We start from the raw sequence: 18,039 nt of genomic DNA, 5'->3' as shown, positions 1-18,039 counted from the left end.
AGATCCCCCTCCCGGTTGCCCGAGCCGCTCTTTGGATGTCCCGGAAGCAGCCGGCTGAGGGGCAGTGGATTCCTCGCCCGACAAGATCCCTCACGCGAAGGTTGGCGGGGAGGATCGCGAAGGATCCGCAGTTGCTGAAGGTGGCCGGCAAGCTGCCGTGGCCGCGGCGGGATCTGGTCCTTCAAACATAGGCAGACGGGAGAGAAAGGAGCACCGAGGTCCAGATCAAGGCATCTGTTCCAGAAGCGGGCCTGGAGCTCGGAAACACCAATTAATATGGAAATATATTTTTTCACAAGAGGGGATGAAAGTCAACATGTCAGTGAGTTCTTAGGCCATTAGGGCATTTGAATGCTGGCTTGAATTCTGATGGATAGTCTTTTTTAATATATATATATATATATACACACACCTATACACAATGTGGATTCTTTATAAGCGGCTTCCTGTGAGTGGCTATAATTCACCTCTTCCGAATTCCTCACGTTGGGTTTGCTGAACTGGTGGGATTCTGCTCTCCCAGCCCTTTTTCAGAGTTTTGATAAAATGGAGTCTTTATATACTTCCGTCGGTAAAACACCACACTGATAAAATTCAAAAGACGGTTTTGCTGCATCACTGAAACATTTGAAAGGCACTTTTTGGGGTTGCTAAATGTGATCCTCACCAAGGCAAGCGGTTCTTTCTCCTTTCTAAGGTTACTTTCTTCTTCTTCTTCAAAATGAAGAAATTTAATTTCCACAAAGTTTTGGATGGTTTAACTTCCTCCCCGGCTGGAAGCAGCGGCAGCGGCGCTGGGCCTGGCAGTGGCTCTGTGCCCTCAGGAGGAAGCGCAGGGACTCCCAGAGAGGAAATCCAGGAGACTCTCACCTCCGACTATTTTCAGTTAAGCAAGGTAAGAACAGCCTGGGGGGGTTTTAAGCACAAGAAAAAATCTGGAGTGCTAAAGCCAAGTCAAAATGCCTCAAGGATGAAGTGGAACAACATCTTTTACTTTTTAACTACTGTTACATTAGAAGTTGGATCCCAATTATTTTTTCTTCCTGGTCAGAGTAAGTAAAAATGTCAGCATCATTAAGGGTCCTCATAGGACTTGGTCTCAGACATATATGGCAGATCATACTTTTGTAGGACTGTGGGCTGGAGTCAGATTGAACTATGACTTAAAAGTGTTTACAAGTGCTCATCACAAATACTAGTTTATCATATTTATCATTTTTTAAAATTCTGTGAACACTGGGTGCATTCTCTGAACATTCTGTATGAAATATATTCACTTTTGGCCTAATTTTAAGCAGGGATCAGCTAGAAGGCTTCCTTTTTAAATTATCTTGGGTACAGGCCTTTTCATTTTGTAGGAGCATTACTGATACATTAATTATAGACTGTGTCTTTGTATTCTATGTTTTCATAATAGTTGTTTTGCTTCTTGTATAATGAAGTCAATATTAGAAACCCAGCACCTATAATTGGCAACTTTAATAATGGAAAATAGTTGGGATCCATGTTAGAGTTGCTGACATGCAATCTGAATTATGTGGGAGTTTTATCTGAAAAGGGAAAGCAGATTTGATTTTTTAAAAAATGTTATCCAGCATTCAAATATTTTAATTTTTTTTATACAGGGTGAGAAGTTATTTTTTGTTCTGTGTTAATCATAGTTTTAGTAGTAATTTAGTAGTAAGATGGGGAAAGCAAAATGGAATGATGTCCTTTATGAGCATGTTTAGAAAAATAAATAAATGAATATATTGTCCTTTTTCAATTTAGGATTTTTAGTTACTGTTAAGTGAATAAAATTGAATTCTTTATAACTGAGGTTTTCTTCACAGTATCAAAAGCATGTAAATGGGTACAAAATGTAACCATGCAAACACATTTGTTGTGCATTAGATGTTTCAGTAATGTGAACATTTGAAATAGGGTAAAGATGAAGTACTTCATCATATTTTTCAGATTTATTATCTAGAATTGCCATTAGCCTCATAGAGAAAAGTATCTCTTATTTCATTTGTTCTTGGGGATATTTGCATTAGCCTTACAGAAACAATGATTAATGGTGTTTTGGCCCTTTTGGATCAATTGATTTGTCAGCTGCCCTGAATTAAGTGTTTGCCCTTAATTGCACCATGGTAAAAGCTGGCTTAATTGGCTACTTCAATAGAACTAATATTTTTCCCCACATGGACTTTACATTAATGTGGAAAAGAAACTGAAGACATCCAACAGTTATATTGCATTACCAGTACAGGCCTTCTTTACTGAGTGACAAAGACACACACATTTTTAAAGGTGTCTAAAGAGTAATCAGCTCCCTAATATCAAATTCACATGATTCTTACATAAGAGATCAGAGGCCCTTTAATGGTACTTCATCCCACATTGCTTGCAAAGCCACAAAATCAGTAGAGACTAGGTAGTCTGCATTGGTGAATTTTGATTTTTGAGCAGGAGAGGACCCCCATGGGGAAAAGCAGGTGTGTTTTGGTAAACATATTGGTGTAAATTTGTGAGCATTTCCCTGCCCCCTCTCCCTAACTCCCTCATCCAAGACTTCAGTGAAGAAATGAATTGTGGCATATCTGTGGCATATTATCAAATTTGCAGATGTTATCATCCCTATTCTCAGGGGTTTATTTTTCCAGCCGGAACGTACTGGAACTCAGTTCTGGCACCTCTCAGGTAGCCACCATTACCGTTATCAGAGAACAAGGGAGGAGCTCATGGTGAGTTCTGGCACCTCTTTTTCTAGAAAAATGCACTTCTTATGCTTAAAGATTTCCCTATGAAAACCTGGACATTCTGCTGATTATCATCTACAAGACAAGGTTTTTTATGTCAAGTAGGTAAGACAGTAGCTAGATAGATAAGCTAAGTTAACTTTGCAAATTCTTGTTTTTCAATATATATTTTCCCTAAAAGACTTAGTGGGGTGGGGTGGGGGAGCTGACTCAGTCCTTCCAATTCATTGTGATACGGCTTCAGCGACAGCTTGAGTTCAAAGGTGGTAATAATTTTGACTTAAGTGATAGTGCATATATATGTACTAAACAAGATGTTGTCCAAAACAATATCTTCCAATCCCTGCCATAAAATGTGTAGTTTAGTACCTGTCCCTGCTAAACGCTGTCCTTATTTTGTTCCTGTTTTGGTTTTGGGTTATTGGGGAAGCATTTTCAACATTTTGTTAGTGTGCCCTAATATATAGTGGAGCAATGGCCTCTGACTTTTGCAGAGCCATGACATACATTTAATCTCAAATGGCTCTATTGTGTGTTATCATATATGCTATCTGCCCCATGCTCCCTTTGAGTAGGGACTGTCTTGGCATATATGAAGTTGAAACAGCCTCCTGAGTTGAAATCAGCTGCCACAGTTATCAGCACCCTTGATGATCTCCATAAATGTCTAAGAGGCAAGACTGGGTGTGGGGGAAAGGATAATTAATGAAATAGATTTAAGCCACAGAGGCTGTGTGGTGAATTTTGTTATCATTATCATTATTCTTTATTAAATTTGTATACCGTCCTTCATGGTTTTGGATGGGGTGGAGCAGGTGGAAGGTGGAAAGCTAATGAGAGATGGAGAATGAAATGGAAAGGTGAGAGAACTTTTCTTCCTTGTGCTATGTCCAAAATACAGGGTTGGAGGGACGTGTAAGGATCTTTACCTTCAGGGGAAATCCCTAAAAGAAAGTAAAAAAAGAGGAGACTTTCCTAAGCTGTGGCAAACCTCTATTAAGAGTCCATTGGAGGGGAGAGTGCAAAAAAAGAAAAACTCAATTCCAGACTTAAGTGAGTCTATGGTTATGACAGCAAGACTGTGGTTATCATAGGGGTCCAAGCTCTAGGCGGAATGTAAAATTTTAAAATGAAAATAAATCTGTGTGTTGTATTGTATTTTATTATTGTGTTGTTTTTGGACTCGTCCAGACAACCTGTTTATTGAACATCCATTCTGATTTGCTTTTGCAAAGCTTATGGTTATATTTTGTCCACTCTCAGTAATGGCTCCCTTGGTAGGACTGCAGTTTTAAACCTCACAGTTTTCCTTACTACAGGACTTGTACAGCACTTATCTAAGAAAGTGTGATGTTACATGTGTCTCCTCACTAAAAGCAAACAAGCACCTATGTACAGGGGAAGATCTTTCATATAAAAGGGTCCAAGTATGGTTTTCAGAGGTACGCAGGTGGCGCTGTGGGTTAAACCACAGAGCCTAGGGCTTGCCGATCAGAAGGTTGGCAGTTTGAATCCCCGCAATGGGGTGAGCTCCCATTGTTTGGTCCCAGCTCCTGCCAACCTAGCAGTTCGAAAGTACGTCAAAGTGCAAGTACATAAATAGGTACCTTCTCTGGCGGGAAGGTAAGCGGCGTTTCCCTGCGCTGCTCTGGTTTGCCAGAAGCGGCTTAGTCCTGCTGGCCACATGACCTGGAAGCTGTACGCCGGCTCCCTTGGCCAGTAAAGCGAGATGAGCGCCACAACCCCAGAGTCATCCACGACTGGACCTAACGGTCAGGGGACCTTTACCTTATGGTTTTCAGACAAGATTGGCTTCATACCTCTTACTTAGAAATTAAGCCATGTTACACGCCATAAATTTTGAATTTGCGTATTGTTTACAGGAACACCTACACATCCATTGCAAGAAAAAGCTAAGGAAACACACAAAAACTTTAAAAATGTGGGGACGCTTGCTTTGAGTTGCAGTGATTCCAAGGCCATCCTCTAGCATATTGGGTTATTTTGGGTCCTTAAAAACATTAAACGTCCAACAACTTATTGTTCCTCTCTGGTAATGGGGAGGCTCACAGTGCACCTGCAGCTGAATTTTGCTGGGTAGACTTTAGGGATGGGACATATCTGGAAGAGCTGCCAACACTGGTTTAGGTGTCTGTGAAGTCACCATCAAATAATTCTGATAGGGGAACAGGACATGGTGCTCCAAAGGTGCTTGTCACCACAAGGAAACTCTGGAGCCATCGTGGAGGATCTGGCCCATAAGGGTCATGTTTCAGGGCAGCTCCTTCCCCCTGTAGTGCCCAGAGCAGCTGCACCAGCCCTGGAGCTGCAGTTACTAGAAGAGACGGCCATCCTTTCCTAGTTAAGATGTATTTGTTTGTCCTGGGAAAATTGTCAGGGCTGAGTCACAGAGTTGAAGATTCCCATTCTGCATTAAGCCGCTCTGACACACAGAAGGAGCTTATGATACTGGCATTAGCCTGCAAAAGTGAATTAAATGACTGAACCAGAATCGTACTGAGGACCTGGAATCAGGGTCAGAAAACTGAACTTGTAGTTCTGTGCTTTCTCAAATTCTGTCACAAAAGGCTTATTACACAGCTGATGCAGACCAGACTGGAGCTAGGCATACAATGAGTGGATCATTCTGAGAGTGACAAAGAGGCTTGGTAGTGACATTTCTGCATGGCACCGTGAAGGAGAAAATGCTGCTCCTAGTTTTACGGGCTAATGCCGGAGGAATGTACCCCTGTTGGCTCTCCCGGACCTCTCAATAGCTTTCAGTACCTTCATCCATGGTAATTTTCTGTATCACTTGTCTGAATAGGAGTCAGGGGCACTGCACTTTGTTGGTTCCAATCCTATCTTACAGGTAGTATTAAGAAGGTGATGCTGGGAAACTCTTGCTCTGGACTGCAGTGCTGGGAGGCAGGTGCTGTGCATCGTCATGCCATATGCTATGTGGTTGCACATGCCTATAATATCTACATGAAAACACTGGGAGAAATCAACTCAGGATTTGGGGCAAGGTGTCACCAAAATATGGGTGATGGCCATTTCTCTTTCCCCTTTTTGTATATACCAAGTAAACCAATGGATGTTAGTAATGGGATAGAGGGAGGCTAATGAAGCAAAGCTTAATCTAGATAAAATGGCAGTATTCAACCAGTTCTGGATGGGTTGCACTCTCAGATTTTCAGCATGATACCACTTGAGCCAGTTTTGCAGCTGGATAAACAGCCAGATGGGCGGGGTATAAATAATAAATATTAAATTATTATTATTATTATTATTATTATTATTATTATTATTATTATTATTAAATGGAGTTCATAGCACTAACTTCATTTCCAGTGCCATCTGTTCTCCCAAATGTCAATTCTTTTCTATTGGACAAAACTGAAAAGGGGGAGGGGAGATGTTTTCTTTCCTGAATATTTCTGGGAACATTTTTGTCTGGTGCCTAAAGGTATGTAATGAAGGCACCAGGCAAGTCTCCCTGGGGAGAGCATTCCACAAACGGGGAGCCACCACAGAAAAGACCCATTTTCATGTTGTTGCCCTCCAGACCTCTCATGGAGAAGGCACACGGAGAAGGGCCTCAGATGATGATAACTGGATCTGGATTGGTTCATATGGGAAAGGGGTGATCTTTGAGGTATTAATGCCAGAGGTAACTGAGAAAAGATTACCACATTGGATGCAGGATCTTTGATAGCTCCAAAGCTGGCAACTTACTCCCACAAAAATCAAAGCCCAGCTAAGCTGTTACATACTGAGCCAGGCCTTGCTGTTCCAATCAGGCTTTGCCACCCCTAGTTGAGTGTCTTCACACTTGAAGAACCTGGAAGTCCAAGGTGCTTGGAGACCTCTTGGAAGTTCTCTGGCACCTCTGTTGACCAAGGTCACTGGGACAAAACTTCATGGAGTTACTAGTTGTTCAAGTCCAAAGATGCAATCTCTTTGCCCTTCTGTTCTTTTAGACTGAGCTTCTCGTTCAACCGAGGGATATACATCTTCTGTGGCTCGCTCTTCTTCCTGGTAACCTTGGCCAGTCTTGGGGTTCAGACATGATGTTTCTTTGCTTTAGTGCCCATATCTGACTCAATGAGTGGGTGATGACAGAAGGGGTGCCTCATTAGCCCCATCTGTTAGCCCCAGCAGTGCCTCTTCCTGAGCAGGTTTCCAGTGTTCCACTTCCACTGGGATGTCCCCTCTCTTTGTGGCGTCTGACATCACTGGCTTGAAGGGCTGGTTCTCCCCGACCAATCTACCCTGCAATTATTTGATACTTTGCCATTCAATTTCTTCTGTAGAGGTTTGTTGTGTGTATTTGCATACTGTGGGTGGAGGCAGCAGATGGGCAAGTTTTCCATCCCAGCCACCAACAGAGCTTCTTCCCTTCTATGACAATCTATCTCAGTCAAAGAATAGTGTTTGAAAGATAAATGGTCTGTGAAATATACTGACTTGCTGTTGTTGACATCTGTCTGACTTACAAGAAAATGAAGTGCACCTCTGGGAGTGATACTAAAATTGCCCCATGTTGTAGATTAGTTTTAGGCTTTACTTTGTGCCCCTCCTATACCTTTACTGTCCAGCTATTTTAGGCCTTTTCTGCAACGTGTTTCTCCCTCATCTTTGTTTACCTTTTAACTTGGCCTGCCTGCAGCTTTCCCTACTGAATTAGGACTCCCTTTGTGACTGCAACTCTCCGTAATTTAAGAGTTTAATCATGTAAACAACTCTGCAGCAAATGTAGAAGCACAAGCCCAGGAATCAATGCACTACCTTCTTTGTTCTAATTTTGGTGGGGAAATATTATTGCATTGTACAACTATACCATATCACTCATGTAACATTGCTTATTTGGAAGGAAAAATACAGCTGAACTGGGTGAAGGTGGGAGATGTGGTCTTCTGCCTTTGACTGAGAAGTAGACTGTGCATCCATTTATCTAAAGCGAGGTGCCTTTTCAAACCTGTTTACTCAGCCATGAGGGAAATGCACACAGAGTGGCAAAGGGAGGCCAGGAAATGGGGATTTAGGTTCTAGCTGTGTTCACTGCATGAGAGAGAGGCTGACAGAGAAGCAGTGCTCTTGCTGCATATATGAAGGTCTGTCTTGCTCATGCGTTTGGATGAGCATTTCCTGCACTACCTAATACGTTCTTTTAATCCATTTTTAGTCTGATGTTGTAAAGAAAAGGTATCTGGTTATTTTATTATGAGCATGCGGTACATGTCCTTCCTTCTCCAGAAGAGGCTGGCTTAAAAAATGAAAGAAAGAAAGGCAGACATACTCAACTGCTGATATGGCTCTTTAAAGGCTAACAGATTGATAGAGCTATCTAACCCTCCTGGGCAGAGGGGCGAGGTTGGATTAGGTGCCCAGCTGTCCTGGCTAAATTGGTCCCCTAATGGAGGGACACAAGCATCATTCTGTTGATGTGGCACTCCTCCTTTCCCCTGCCAAAAGTGTGGGTGGGCATGACAATGATGCTTCTGGAAGGCACCAAGGTAGAGAATGTCATGGCTGCTTCTGAACTCTGCTTCAGATCAGGAGTGAGAGGAGAAAGGATGAGACTATGTCAACTTTGACATGATGATGAAGCCCCTCCTCTGCTTCCAGACATGCCTGGACCTGAAAAGATGGGAGACTCAGGGGCTGTGGAGGATGATGGGGGCTCAGGGTACAGTCTGTTGTTATAGAGCAAGAGAGTTTAGACAAGGAGGTGGGCCTGGGTGCCTCCCAGGGAGAGGTGTCAAGAAAAGGGAGGAGACCCATCTCCTCCCCCCCCCCAGAGGAGCACCCATCTTCAGGCCGGGATGCCCACATGGAGAGGGATTCTTGTGAGTGTACTTTTTCCTTCTCTGCTTAAAAGCTTGGTGGGTAGGCAGGGTAACTTGCTGGAACAACATTACAGCTCCCATATAGCCTTGGAATTCTTGTTGCTGATCTTGGACTTGTAAACCCTGACCCTTGTGCCTGTACTGGACACATTACTGCTAACCCTTCACCTTGTAAGAGCTGCTGGACTGTATTTTGCATTTCCATGCCTCTGAGTCCATGCCATTAATCTGCTTTAATAAAATACCACCTTCTTACTTATAAGTGCACCTGTTGTTGTTGTTTTTAGCAGAAACCAGGACAAGGAGGGCCTGGCCTGGCCCGGGAACCATTGGATCCCAATCTCCTGTATTCTCACTGGCATCATGAGATTGCATTGGGACCAATCCTGCAACTCACCTTTTGCTGCAGCTGCCATGAGCAGTAGGGCTGCAAATGCAGCAGTGCCTCCAATCTGCTCCACAAAAGCCCACCTACATGGAGGTGAAGTTAGGCTTGCGCCTGTAGTCTACTTCATCGTATGTGTGAAGTGTACCCCTGAATTTGCAAGCATATGCCCACTGAGGGGTGGGAGATGTGGAGCAGGCTTCCTCAAACTCAGCCCACCAGATGTTTTGAGACTACAATTCCCATCATCCCTGACCACTGGTCCTGCTAGCTAGGGATCACAGGAGTTGTAGGCCAAAAACATCTGGAGGGCCAAGTTTGAGGAAGCTTGATGTAGAGCAACTTCAAAAGAACAGGCAGTGACAATTGCCTGAAAGCAAAATAGTTACAGAGAGCAGTTAACAAGGATGTACAGTGACCAAGTTAAAATGGAATGTTACTTGATGTTAAGACACGTGTCCTGGCTCTGATAAGCCAATTTAACATATGCTGCACGGTAAGAACCAACAAAACTGCAATCTCAATTCAAGTCATGGTTGACAAAACTGAACAGTCTGATAAATTGCAATAATTCAGCAGTTTCCTTTGAATCTCTATGTTCCAGTGTTCTCATTTTACAGTGTAGTTACAGTGTACCCTGTTCTAATTGGCTGAAATTTCCCCCTGAACCTGTGGCACAACTGCATTAGCTACTGAATAGTTTTCCGGTCCAGATCAAAGTGTGGTTTTGATTTATAAAGCCTTATGCAGCTTAGCACCGCACTGGCTCCAGGACCACCTCTCCCCTTTCACTCCCTTTAAGGAGTCTCAAAGCGGCTAACAATCTCCTTTCCCTTCCTCCCCCACAACAAACACTCTGTGAGGTGAGTGGGGCTGAGAGACTTCAGAGAAGTGTGACTGGCCCAAGGTCACCCAGCAGCTGCATGTGGAGGAGCGGCGACGCGAACCCGGTTCCCCAGATTACGAGACTACTGCTCTTAACCACTACACCACACTGGCTCTCAGTTCTCTTTTCTGAAAATAACGATAATAGCAATAATAATTTCTTCAGACTCCGCTGCCACAGGTTGTACTTTACCTTAATTTATCTGTATTTCCTTTTGAACTGAGATACAAAAGGAGCTTCTATATTAGGGTATGATAATATGTATGTAGATGTGTGTGTATATATATTATTATTAAATATTAGAAATTGCCTAGTTCATTTGTTAAAGAATATAATTAATTTGTTAAAAGATCTACACTCAGTTGACAGCCTATTAATTAGTTTGGTTATCCAGAGCTTTGTTTGCTCCAGCAATAATACTTAATGATACTGTAAAGCAACTACTCTACATCAACTGAGTTTCTTTCTTCTTTTGCAGACAGTTCGCCATGGGTTTCCTTATCTTCCCACTGCCTTAGCTTTTGACCCAGTTCAGAAGATTCTGGCTATAGGGACAAGAACAGGTGCTATTCGAATGTATCCTTTGCTAGTATACCAAACAGTATGATTTGCAGCATAACGTACATTTGACAATCTGCGCTTTTAGCTTGTTTTCCTGCGTTTGTACGTTCCAACAGGGGAACAGGAGGAGGATGACATAGGGAGGGGCTGAGACAGGAGGGGAGGCAAGTGCTTCCATCTCCCAGTTGCTTTGGATGGCGAAGCATGTCTTCCCTCTCAGTTTGGGGAGCAGAGCAAAGGAATCCTGGAGTACTGTGTCCAGTTCTGGGCACCACAGTTCAAGAAGGACACTGACAAACTGGAACATGTCCAGAGGAGGGCAACCAAATTGGTCAAAGGCCTGGAAACGATGCCTTATGAGGAACGGCTAAGGGAGCTGGGCATGTTTAGCCTGGAGAAGAGGAGGTTAAGGGGTGATATGATAGCCATGTTCAAATATATAAAAGGATGTCACATAGAGGAAGGAGAAAGGTTGTTTTCTGCTGCTCCAGAGAAGCTGACATGGAGCAATGGATCCAAACTACAAGAAAGAAGATTCCACCTAAACATTAGGAAGAACTTCCTGACAGTAAGAGCTGTTTGACAGTGGAATTTGCTGCCAAGGAGTGTGGTGGAGTCTCCTTCTGTGGAGGTCTTTAAGCAGAGGCTTGACAACCATATGTCAGGAGTGCTCTGGTGGTGTTTCCTGCTTGGCAGGGGGTTGGACTCGATGGCCCTTGTGGTCTCTTCCAACTCTATGATTCTATGAATCTAGGGAGGGAGGACACCTACACTGCCTCAATAAAGGTTGCTTGTTGCTCTTCTCTGAAGTTCTTTCCCCTACTTTTGCAAGCTCCAGATTAAAGCAGCATCAAACAAAGTCTTTTTTCTTCTTTTCTACCAGTCTTTGAAACAAGCAATATATCCATGTCAGCTCATTGTTCAACCTCTGGGTTCATCTCTGATGGATTGATTGAGAGATATAAAAACTCTCATCTTTCTCTCTCTCTCTCTTTCTGTCTCTCGCACAAATAAACACTTAGATTGATGGTAAACTACCCCAAAAGTATGTTTGGTGTGCATGCAGAGTGGTGATGGAATTTGGATTATTCATGAGCTTTTTATTGTCAATGGAGAGGGGAAGAGGAGGTCCTTGGGCGCAAACTCCTCCAAATGTTTGACTGGTATGAGAATGGTGGGAGAGATTTTTTTCATGAGTCAGACTGGGCCTCTTTTTAATTTCTTTTTTATTTAAAGTACAGTGGTACCTTGGTTCCCAAACAGCTTAGTTGTCAAACAAATTGGCTCCCGAATGCCGAGAACCTGGAAGTAAATGTTCTGGTTTGCAAATGTTTTTTGGAAGCCAAACGTCCAATGCGACTTCTGCGGCTTCCGCTTGAGTGCAGGAAGCTCCTGCAGCCAATCGGAAGCAGCGCTTTTGGTTTTCGAACGGTTTCGGGAGTCAAATGGACTTCCGGAACAGATTATGTTCAAGAACCAAGGCACCACTGTATCTGAAAATTTCATATGGGCTTATGTAAGATAATTAAACCCCGTTATGAATCACTTTAGGCACCTATATTCCACCAGCACCCCAACCGAGCCTCTGTTTTGCACAAAAGAATCCTGTCTCAAGAGGACCTTGATAAAGAGAAGCTGTAAATGCCACATACAGGAAGTTCTCCCTCTGCAGATAAGCAAGTTAGAACTGCTAGGTGTCTTGAAAATTCAGGGTCTCATAGAGCACTATTTCCCAACCTTGGGCCTCCAGCTGGTTTTGGACTACAGTTCCCATCATCCATAGTTAGCAAGACCAGTGATCAGGGATGATGGGCAGTTGTAGTCCAAAAACAGCTGGAGACCAAAGGTAGGGAAACACTGTCCTAGAGCAAAGAAAAATGCAATTTCTCACTTTATTCCAAAGACAAATACTAGGCCAGCCTTGTCGTTAAAATATTCAATGTTATGATGCTATGCAATTACGTACCAACTCCACTATATATTTTATATTCTGTGTTTTGAATTAATTCCTTAATTAGTAAAGAAAATAACTTTTCACTGGTCTTTTTTTAGAATTTGTCTCTATAAGTAATCTCTGTGTGCCTTATGCTCCAATAAGGAAACATTTGGAGGAGGCAGCTGCACTGGGAAACAAATACATTTAAGTACAACAAAGCCTGTGGACTTCACAGTATAGAAGTGTACATTAGGGAAATCTCACACGGGGCTTAATCTGCCCCAGGGAGACAGTGGAAGGAAAACTGTAAAATTAATGCTAATTAAACACACCTGGAAAAGGACAGAGCTTGCTTGAGCACCAGACAGGGATCCACACAGAGATTGGAATTTATAAGAAAAGTGTTTCTTTTGTTTGTTTGTTCTTTTATTAAATTTCTACACTGTCCCTCATCCCAGGATCACAGGGTGATTTACAATATAAGAACACAAGAATACATAACATAGTAACAAATGAAAACAATACCCCCCAGTTTAAAAGGCCATATATTGTTTAATTAGCCAAAGACTAATTAAATATAGCAAGGACAGGTCTGTCATCAGGCCACCGCACAAAATCAGCTATTGTTGTCCTACCGTTTGTCCCTGGACTATAAGAATATAAATAAATAAAGTGTATTAAATTCCACAAATATCAAGGGCTTCGCCAAAGCAACATTGATATGGACAACAACTTCAGACACACAAAAAAGAATACTGCAGTACCAAACATGCCCACATCACATACTTCAATCACACCTCCAGCACCTATCTGTATTAGACAGTGCCAGTTAAAAATGGTGTTTTATTTTGTCTTGCTTTTATTTCAGCTATCAAAAACTGGATTAACTGATCCTTAACTTTGACTCTAAACAGATTGGGCAGGCCGGGTGTTGATTGTTATTGCCAACACGAAGGTGACGCTGCAGTTCTGCAGCTTCAGTTTTTGATCAATGAGGTAAGGCTATATTTACAAAAACACAGATGTTTATTTAAACATGAGCAATGTTATGTGTTCAAGTTTTTTTTTCTTTTTAAGGGGGCATCTGTGGGTGGAATTCCCAGTTTGAAAAAGCAAGTTTCCAGCATTTGTAGAATCTGAGATAAAAGGCAATACTTGCAAGCACGTCGCTTTTGTGTGTGAGAAACCAGCCCCAGCCTACTCTTTCAGTGCTTTTGACCAATGAGTGCAGCCATAGAAATGATTCACATTTTAGGATGTGATTAGACCAAGAGAAAGTTAGAGTGAAACACTGATTGCTTAGACCAGTGGTTGCCTACCTTTTGGGGTCCAGGGCGACATTTGGAATTTTGAGAAGGTGCCGAGGGCACCAGTCAGAAAATGGCTGCCCCCAGGGGTGGAACATAAGAAGCTGCCTATTTAGGTAAGTGGCAGTAAATATTTGGGCCTCAGGCAAAGTTTCTGCAAGCAACATTGACATTACTAGGTATGGAGTTGAAATTCAGAACCTCCAAGGTAGCTTTTTCAGAAATGCTGTCATAAGAAACTGCTTATTGCCAAGTCAGACCATTGAGTCATCTAGGCCGCTATTGTCTACTGCAGCCTCTCTCAACCTTGGGTATCCAGATGTTGCTGGACCATAACTCCCATCATCCCTAGTTAGCAGGGATGATGGGAGTTGTGGTCCAACAACATCTGGAGACCCAAGGTTGAGAGAGGCTGGTCTACTAACTGGCAGCTTTCCAGGATTTCAAGCATGAGACATTCCCAGCCTTACCTACATTGGTTCCCAGTATGTTTCCAAGCACAATTCAAAGTGTTGGTGCTGACCTTTGAAGCCCTAAATGGCCTTGGCCCAGTATACATCAAGGAGCATCTCTACCCCCATCATTCTGCCCGGACACTGAGGTCCAGCTCCAAGGGCCTTCTGGCGGTTCCCTCACTGTGAGAAGTGAGGTTACAGGGAACCAGGCAGAGGGCTTTCTGGGTAGTGGTGCCCACCCTGTGGGATGCCCTCCCATCAGATGTCAAAGAAATAAACAACTTTCAGACTTTTAGAAGACATCTGAAGGCAGCCCTGAATCATAGAATCATAGAATCATAGAATCATAGAGTTGGAAGAGACCACAAGGGCCATCGAGTCCAACCCCCTGCCCTTCCCTGTTTAGGGAAGCTTTTAATGTTTGATGTTTTATCATGTTTTTAATGTTCTGTTGGGAGCCACTCAGAGTGGCTGGGGAAACCCAGCCAGATGGGCAGGGTAGTAGTAGTAGTAGTAGTAGTAGTAGTAATAATAATAATAATAATAATAATAATAATAATAATAATAATATTTGTACCACGTCCATCTGGCTGGGTTTTCCCAGCCACTCTGCGTGGCTTCCAACAGAATTATTATTTCTTAATTATTATTATTACTATTACCTGAAGATTGAACCTGTTGGACTAGATGACCCTCAGGATCCCTTCCAGTTCTACAATTCTATGATTCTGTGACATTTCACATGCCAACATGTGCTGCCCCACTGCCCTTTCCACATACAGGGCTAGTTAGACAGGTGGGGCTGAGGCATCTGGATGCATAGATGAGATGGTGGAGTTGGAAGGAAGGGGTTTGGATTTGCTGGAAACTCTGGAGCATTTTGGGGCAGACTGATCTGTGCAAAAGGAACAGATGACACTTGAACTGAAATGGAACCAGGCTCTTGGTGCTTACATATAAAAAAAAAAAAAAGCAACAGAGCAGCTTTTGAACTAACCCCTGAAGGAAAGCACACCCAGGACCTGGAGATCATCCAAGATGAAGGTGAAAGTCTTCCAGATCTTCCAGATGGCAACGTGATAGAATGCCAATGGGCTACTGTTGTCCCTGGATACAGTCTCTCTAGGAAGAACAAAGAGGGCTGCGTGATACAGATCTCTGCTGTGGCCACCTGCCACTTTGAGATTGCCCAGGATCTCTTATTCCCCATTCCGTCTTGGTGGAGGAAGTCATAGCCCCCCCTCGAAAACACAAAGTGCAAAATAGGTTCTAAAGGGCAGGTAGATGCAGAGATCAGGTGGCAATTAATCCCAGAACAGCCCATCACCCAACTTCAGAAGGTATTGATCTGTTTCCCTGATGGATGTGAATGGCTAGACAGAGCAGCTTGCGTTTCTGTGTGCTGCTCTGGTTTGCCAGAAGCGGCTTAGTCCTGCTGGCCACATGACCCGGAAGCTGTCTGCGGACAAACGCTGGCTCCCTTGGCCAACAGAGTGAGATGAGCGCTGCAACCCCAGAGTCATGTGCGACTGGACGGGTCAGGGGTACCTTTTCCTTTAAGCTGACAAAAGGAGAAACTGAAGGTGTACTTTGGGCTGGCAGAAAAACTGTCACAAGCAATAGGATCTTGTCGTTCAAATGCAACTTCAAAAATTGCTAGAACCCATCCAGTTCTCCATAATGTCTGCAAGATTAAATCAACACTTGACACACCTTTTTTCTGTTGTTATTATAGGGTGCTTTGGTCAGTGCAAGTTCAGATGACATGCTCCACTTGTGGAATCTAAGGCAGAAACGGCCAGCAATTCTTCATTCACTGAAATTTAACAGAGAAAGGTAAGGCATAACAAATTCTCACATTTAGTTCCACAGATGTTGCTGTTGTATATTCTCTTAGTAGCTGAAACCTACTTAAACTATGTTTATGCAGTTAATCCTACAGTAGTTCCTGTACAGAACTGAGACCAAGAGCAGCCACGGCTCCTTTTCTCTGACGCCATTTCTTTTTGTCATGTGGCAGGTTAGGTGGGGGAGGGTTAGCGTGCACTATAATATTTGGGTTTTGAAGTAGTTGTAATTACCAGGTTAAATTATACTTGTAGGATGTATGTATGAACATTTTTTTCCTACTGAGAAATCAGCTGGATTTCCAGTTTCAAAGGATAAATGATAGGGCGGGGAGCCATGGGTGTAGCCAAGGGGGGGCAGGGAGGGGCAGCTGCCCCCCATCAATAAAAATACATAGCAAACTGAGGTTCTATCCCCCTAACAAAAGGCCTGCCCCCCTAACAAAAATCCTGGCCGCACCAATGACTGGGAGCTGCATAATTCTTTCTCCTGCCGCTGCTGTTTGTCCTCACAAAATCACCCCTACCCTGAATAGCTTTTCTCTCCACAGGGGGAAAGATGTAGGGACTGGTAAAGCGAGGATTAAGCCCCCACACCTGCCCCTGCTGCTCTTCCACCTTCATTTGCTGCCTCTCATACTGCTTTGTAGTGTTGAAAAAAGCCAGCACATAAGTGACACCTAAACAGTTTCCGTCACCCACGTATTGTCTAGTTGTTGCTCCGTGATTTGCACTGTGAGAGAAAGGAAAAGGCAGGTGGTTCTTTACAACTCACAGCTGCTAGAAAATAAAAAAGGTGTATGGAATCCTGCTTCCTCTTCTTTTAGTAGTCAGAATCTGATTTAAAATGCCCCTTCATCAACAGCATTTTATTATTGCTTAAATTTCACCCGGGTATCCTTTGTAACAGACTTTAAAATGTATTCTTAATTTTGGTAGCACTGTCTGTTTCATGTACCTAAAATTACAATTAGGGCTCAATTCACACTTTCACTTGTCCTCTATTTTGATCGGATTGTACACCAATTAATTCCCTGGTTCAGAGCGCTTTTCTCATTATTCCACAGTGTACCTTGTGAAAATTCAATCTTACCTGCTGAATTGAAGCCTGATTAAGCAAATTCTCTCTTTGGATTTTCCATGCATCTGATAAGATCTGATTCAGCAGGTAAGATCCAATTTTCACAAGCCCCAGCTGCAAAATAGTGAGAAAAGCTTGATGCACAATACAGTAAAAAAGGAGTGGATGAGCCCTTAGTGTAATCCAGCATGGTTTCATTTCAGAAATCTCTCCTATTACCTTGCAGTAACAAGATTTAAGTCTTTCTGAAAGTAAAGCTCACATCTCTGGATAAAGGCACATGTGTACTTGCAAATCGAGGGCCATCAACCCAAATGACTTTATCATGAAATGAACTCAAAGCTCAGTCAAAATAAAAAAATTCCTTCCAGTAGCACCTTAAAGACCAACTAAGTTAGTTCTTGGTATGAGCTTTCGTGTGCATGCACACTTCTTCAGATACACTGAAACAGAAGTTGCCAGATCCTTCTATATAGTGAGAAGGTGGGGATTCACAGGATACCAAGATCCAAGTTTGGGGCAAATACTCTTTGGTGAGAGAACCCTAGCAGAGATTTAAAATCACAAAACATGCAGGAAAGTAAAGCATAGAAATATATGCTGTTAAACTTATAAAATATGTGCCCTTGTGAGTTCCTTCCAAAATTTCCATTTTGCCTGAGCATAGAAAAAGACCACATCTTTGGTAAGTTAACAATATGCTTTACTGTACTTGCCAAAGATCTTTCCAACTTTCCAAAGATCAGATTCATGTGCTTCAGAATAGGTTGCACAGACAGTAAAATTTAGCTGTTACAAAATGGTGAAAGTTCTTATAGTATGGATATAGGAAGTGAAGACTGAGTGGCTGGTGAGAGCCATGTGGTCCGAGCTTGGAGCAACCAGCTCCACATCCTCACACACTAAGCTCCTCAGGTAGGTTGGGGAAACAAAGACTTGCTTACCTAGTCCCTCCCCGGGTGAGCTAAGCCTTTCAGGACAACTTACT

General features: G+C 42.9%; 1 protein-coding gene across 3 annotated transcripts in view; it reads left to right on the top strand.

Moving 5' to 3' along the window:
• The window catches only part of STXBP5L (syntaxin binding protein 5L), a 68,942-nt gene continuing 50,903 nt past the window's right edge, over nt 1-18,039 (top strand). For 2 of the 3 annotated variants that reach the window (XM_081176190.1, XM_081176189.1), the window contains exons 1-4: nt 1-895; nt 10,343-10,440; nt 13,276-13,357; nt 15,859-15,959. In XM_081176190.1, the coding sequence (XP_081032316.1) occupies nt 722-895; nt 10,343-10,440; nt 13,276-13,357; nt 15,859-15,959 (455 nt within the window). In that variant the 5' untranslated portion in view covers nt 1-721. Of the gene's footprint in view, nt 896-10,342; nt 10,441-13,275; nt 13,358-15,858; nt 15,960-17,037; nt 17,139-18,039 lie in introns of those variants that run through there. The other variant, XM_081176191.1, reaches the window with a different exon arrangement.

Source organism: Podarcis bocagei (genome assembly GCF_964188305.1).
Source record: "Podarcis bocagei genome assembly, chromosome: 17".
Lineage (NCBI taxonomy): Eukaryota > Metazoa > Chordata > Lepidosauria > Squamata > Lacertidae > Podarcis > Podarcis bocagei.
Note: the sequence above shows the minus strand (reverse complement) of the source record. Positions and strands in the feature narration are given on the sequence as shown.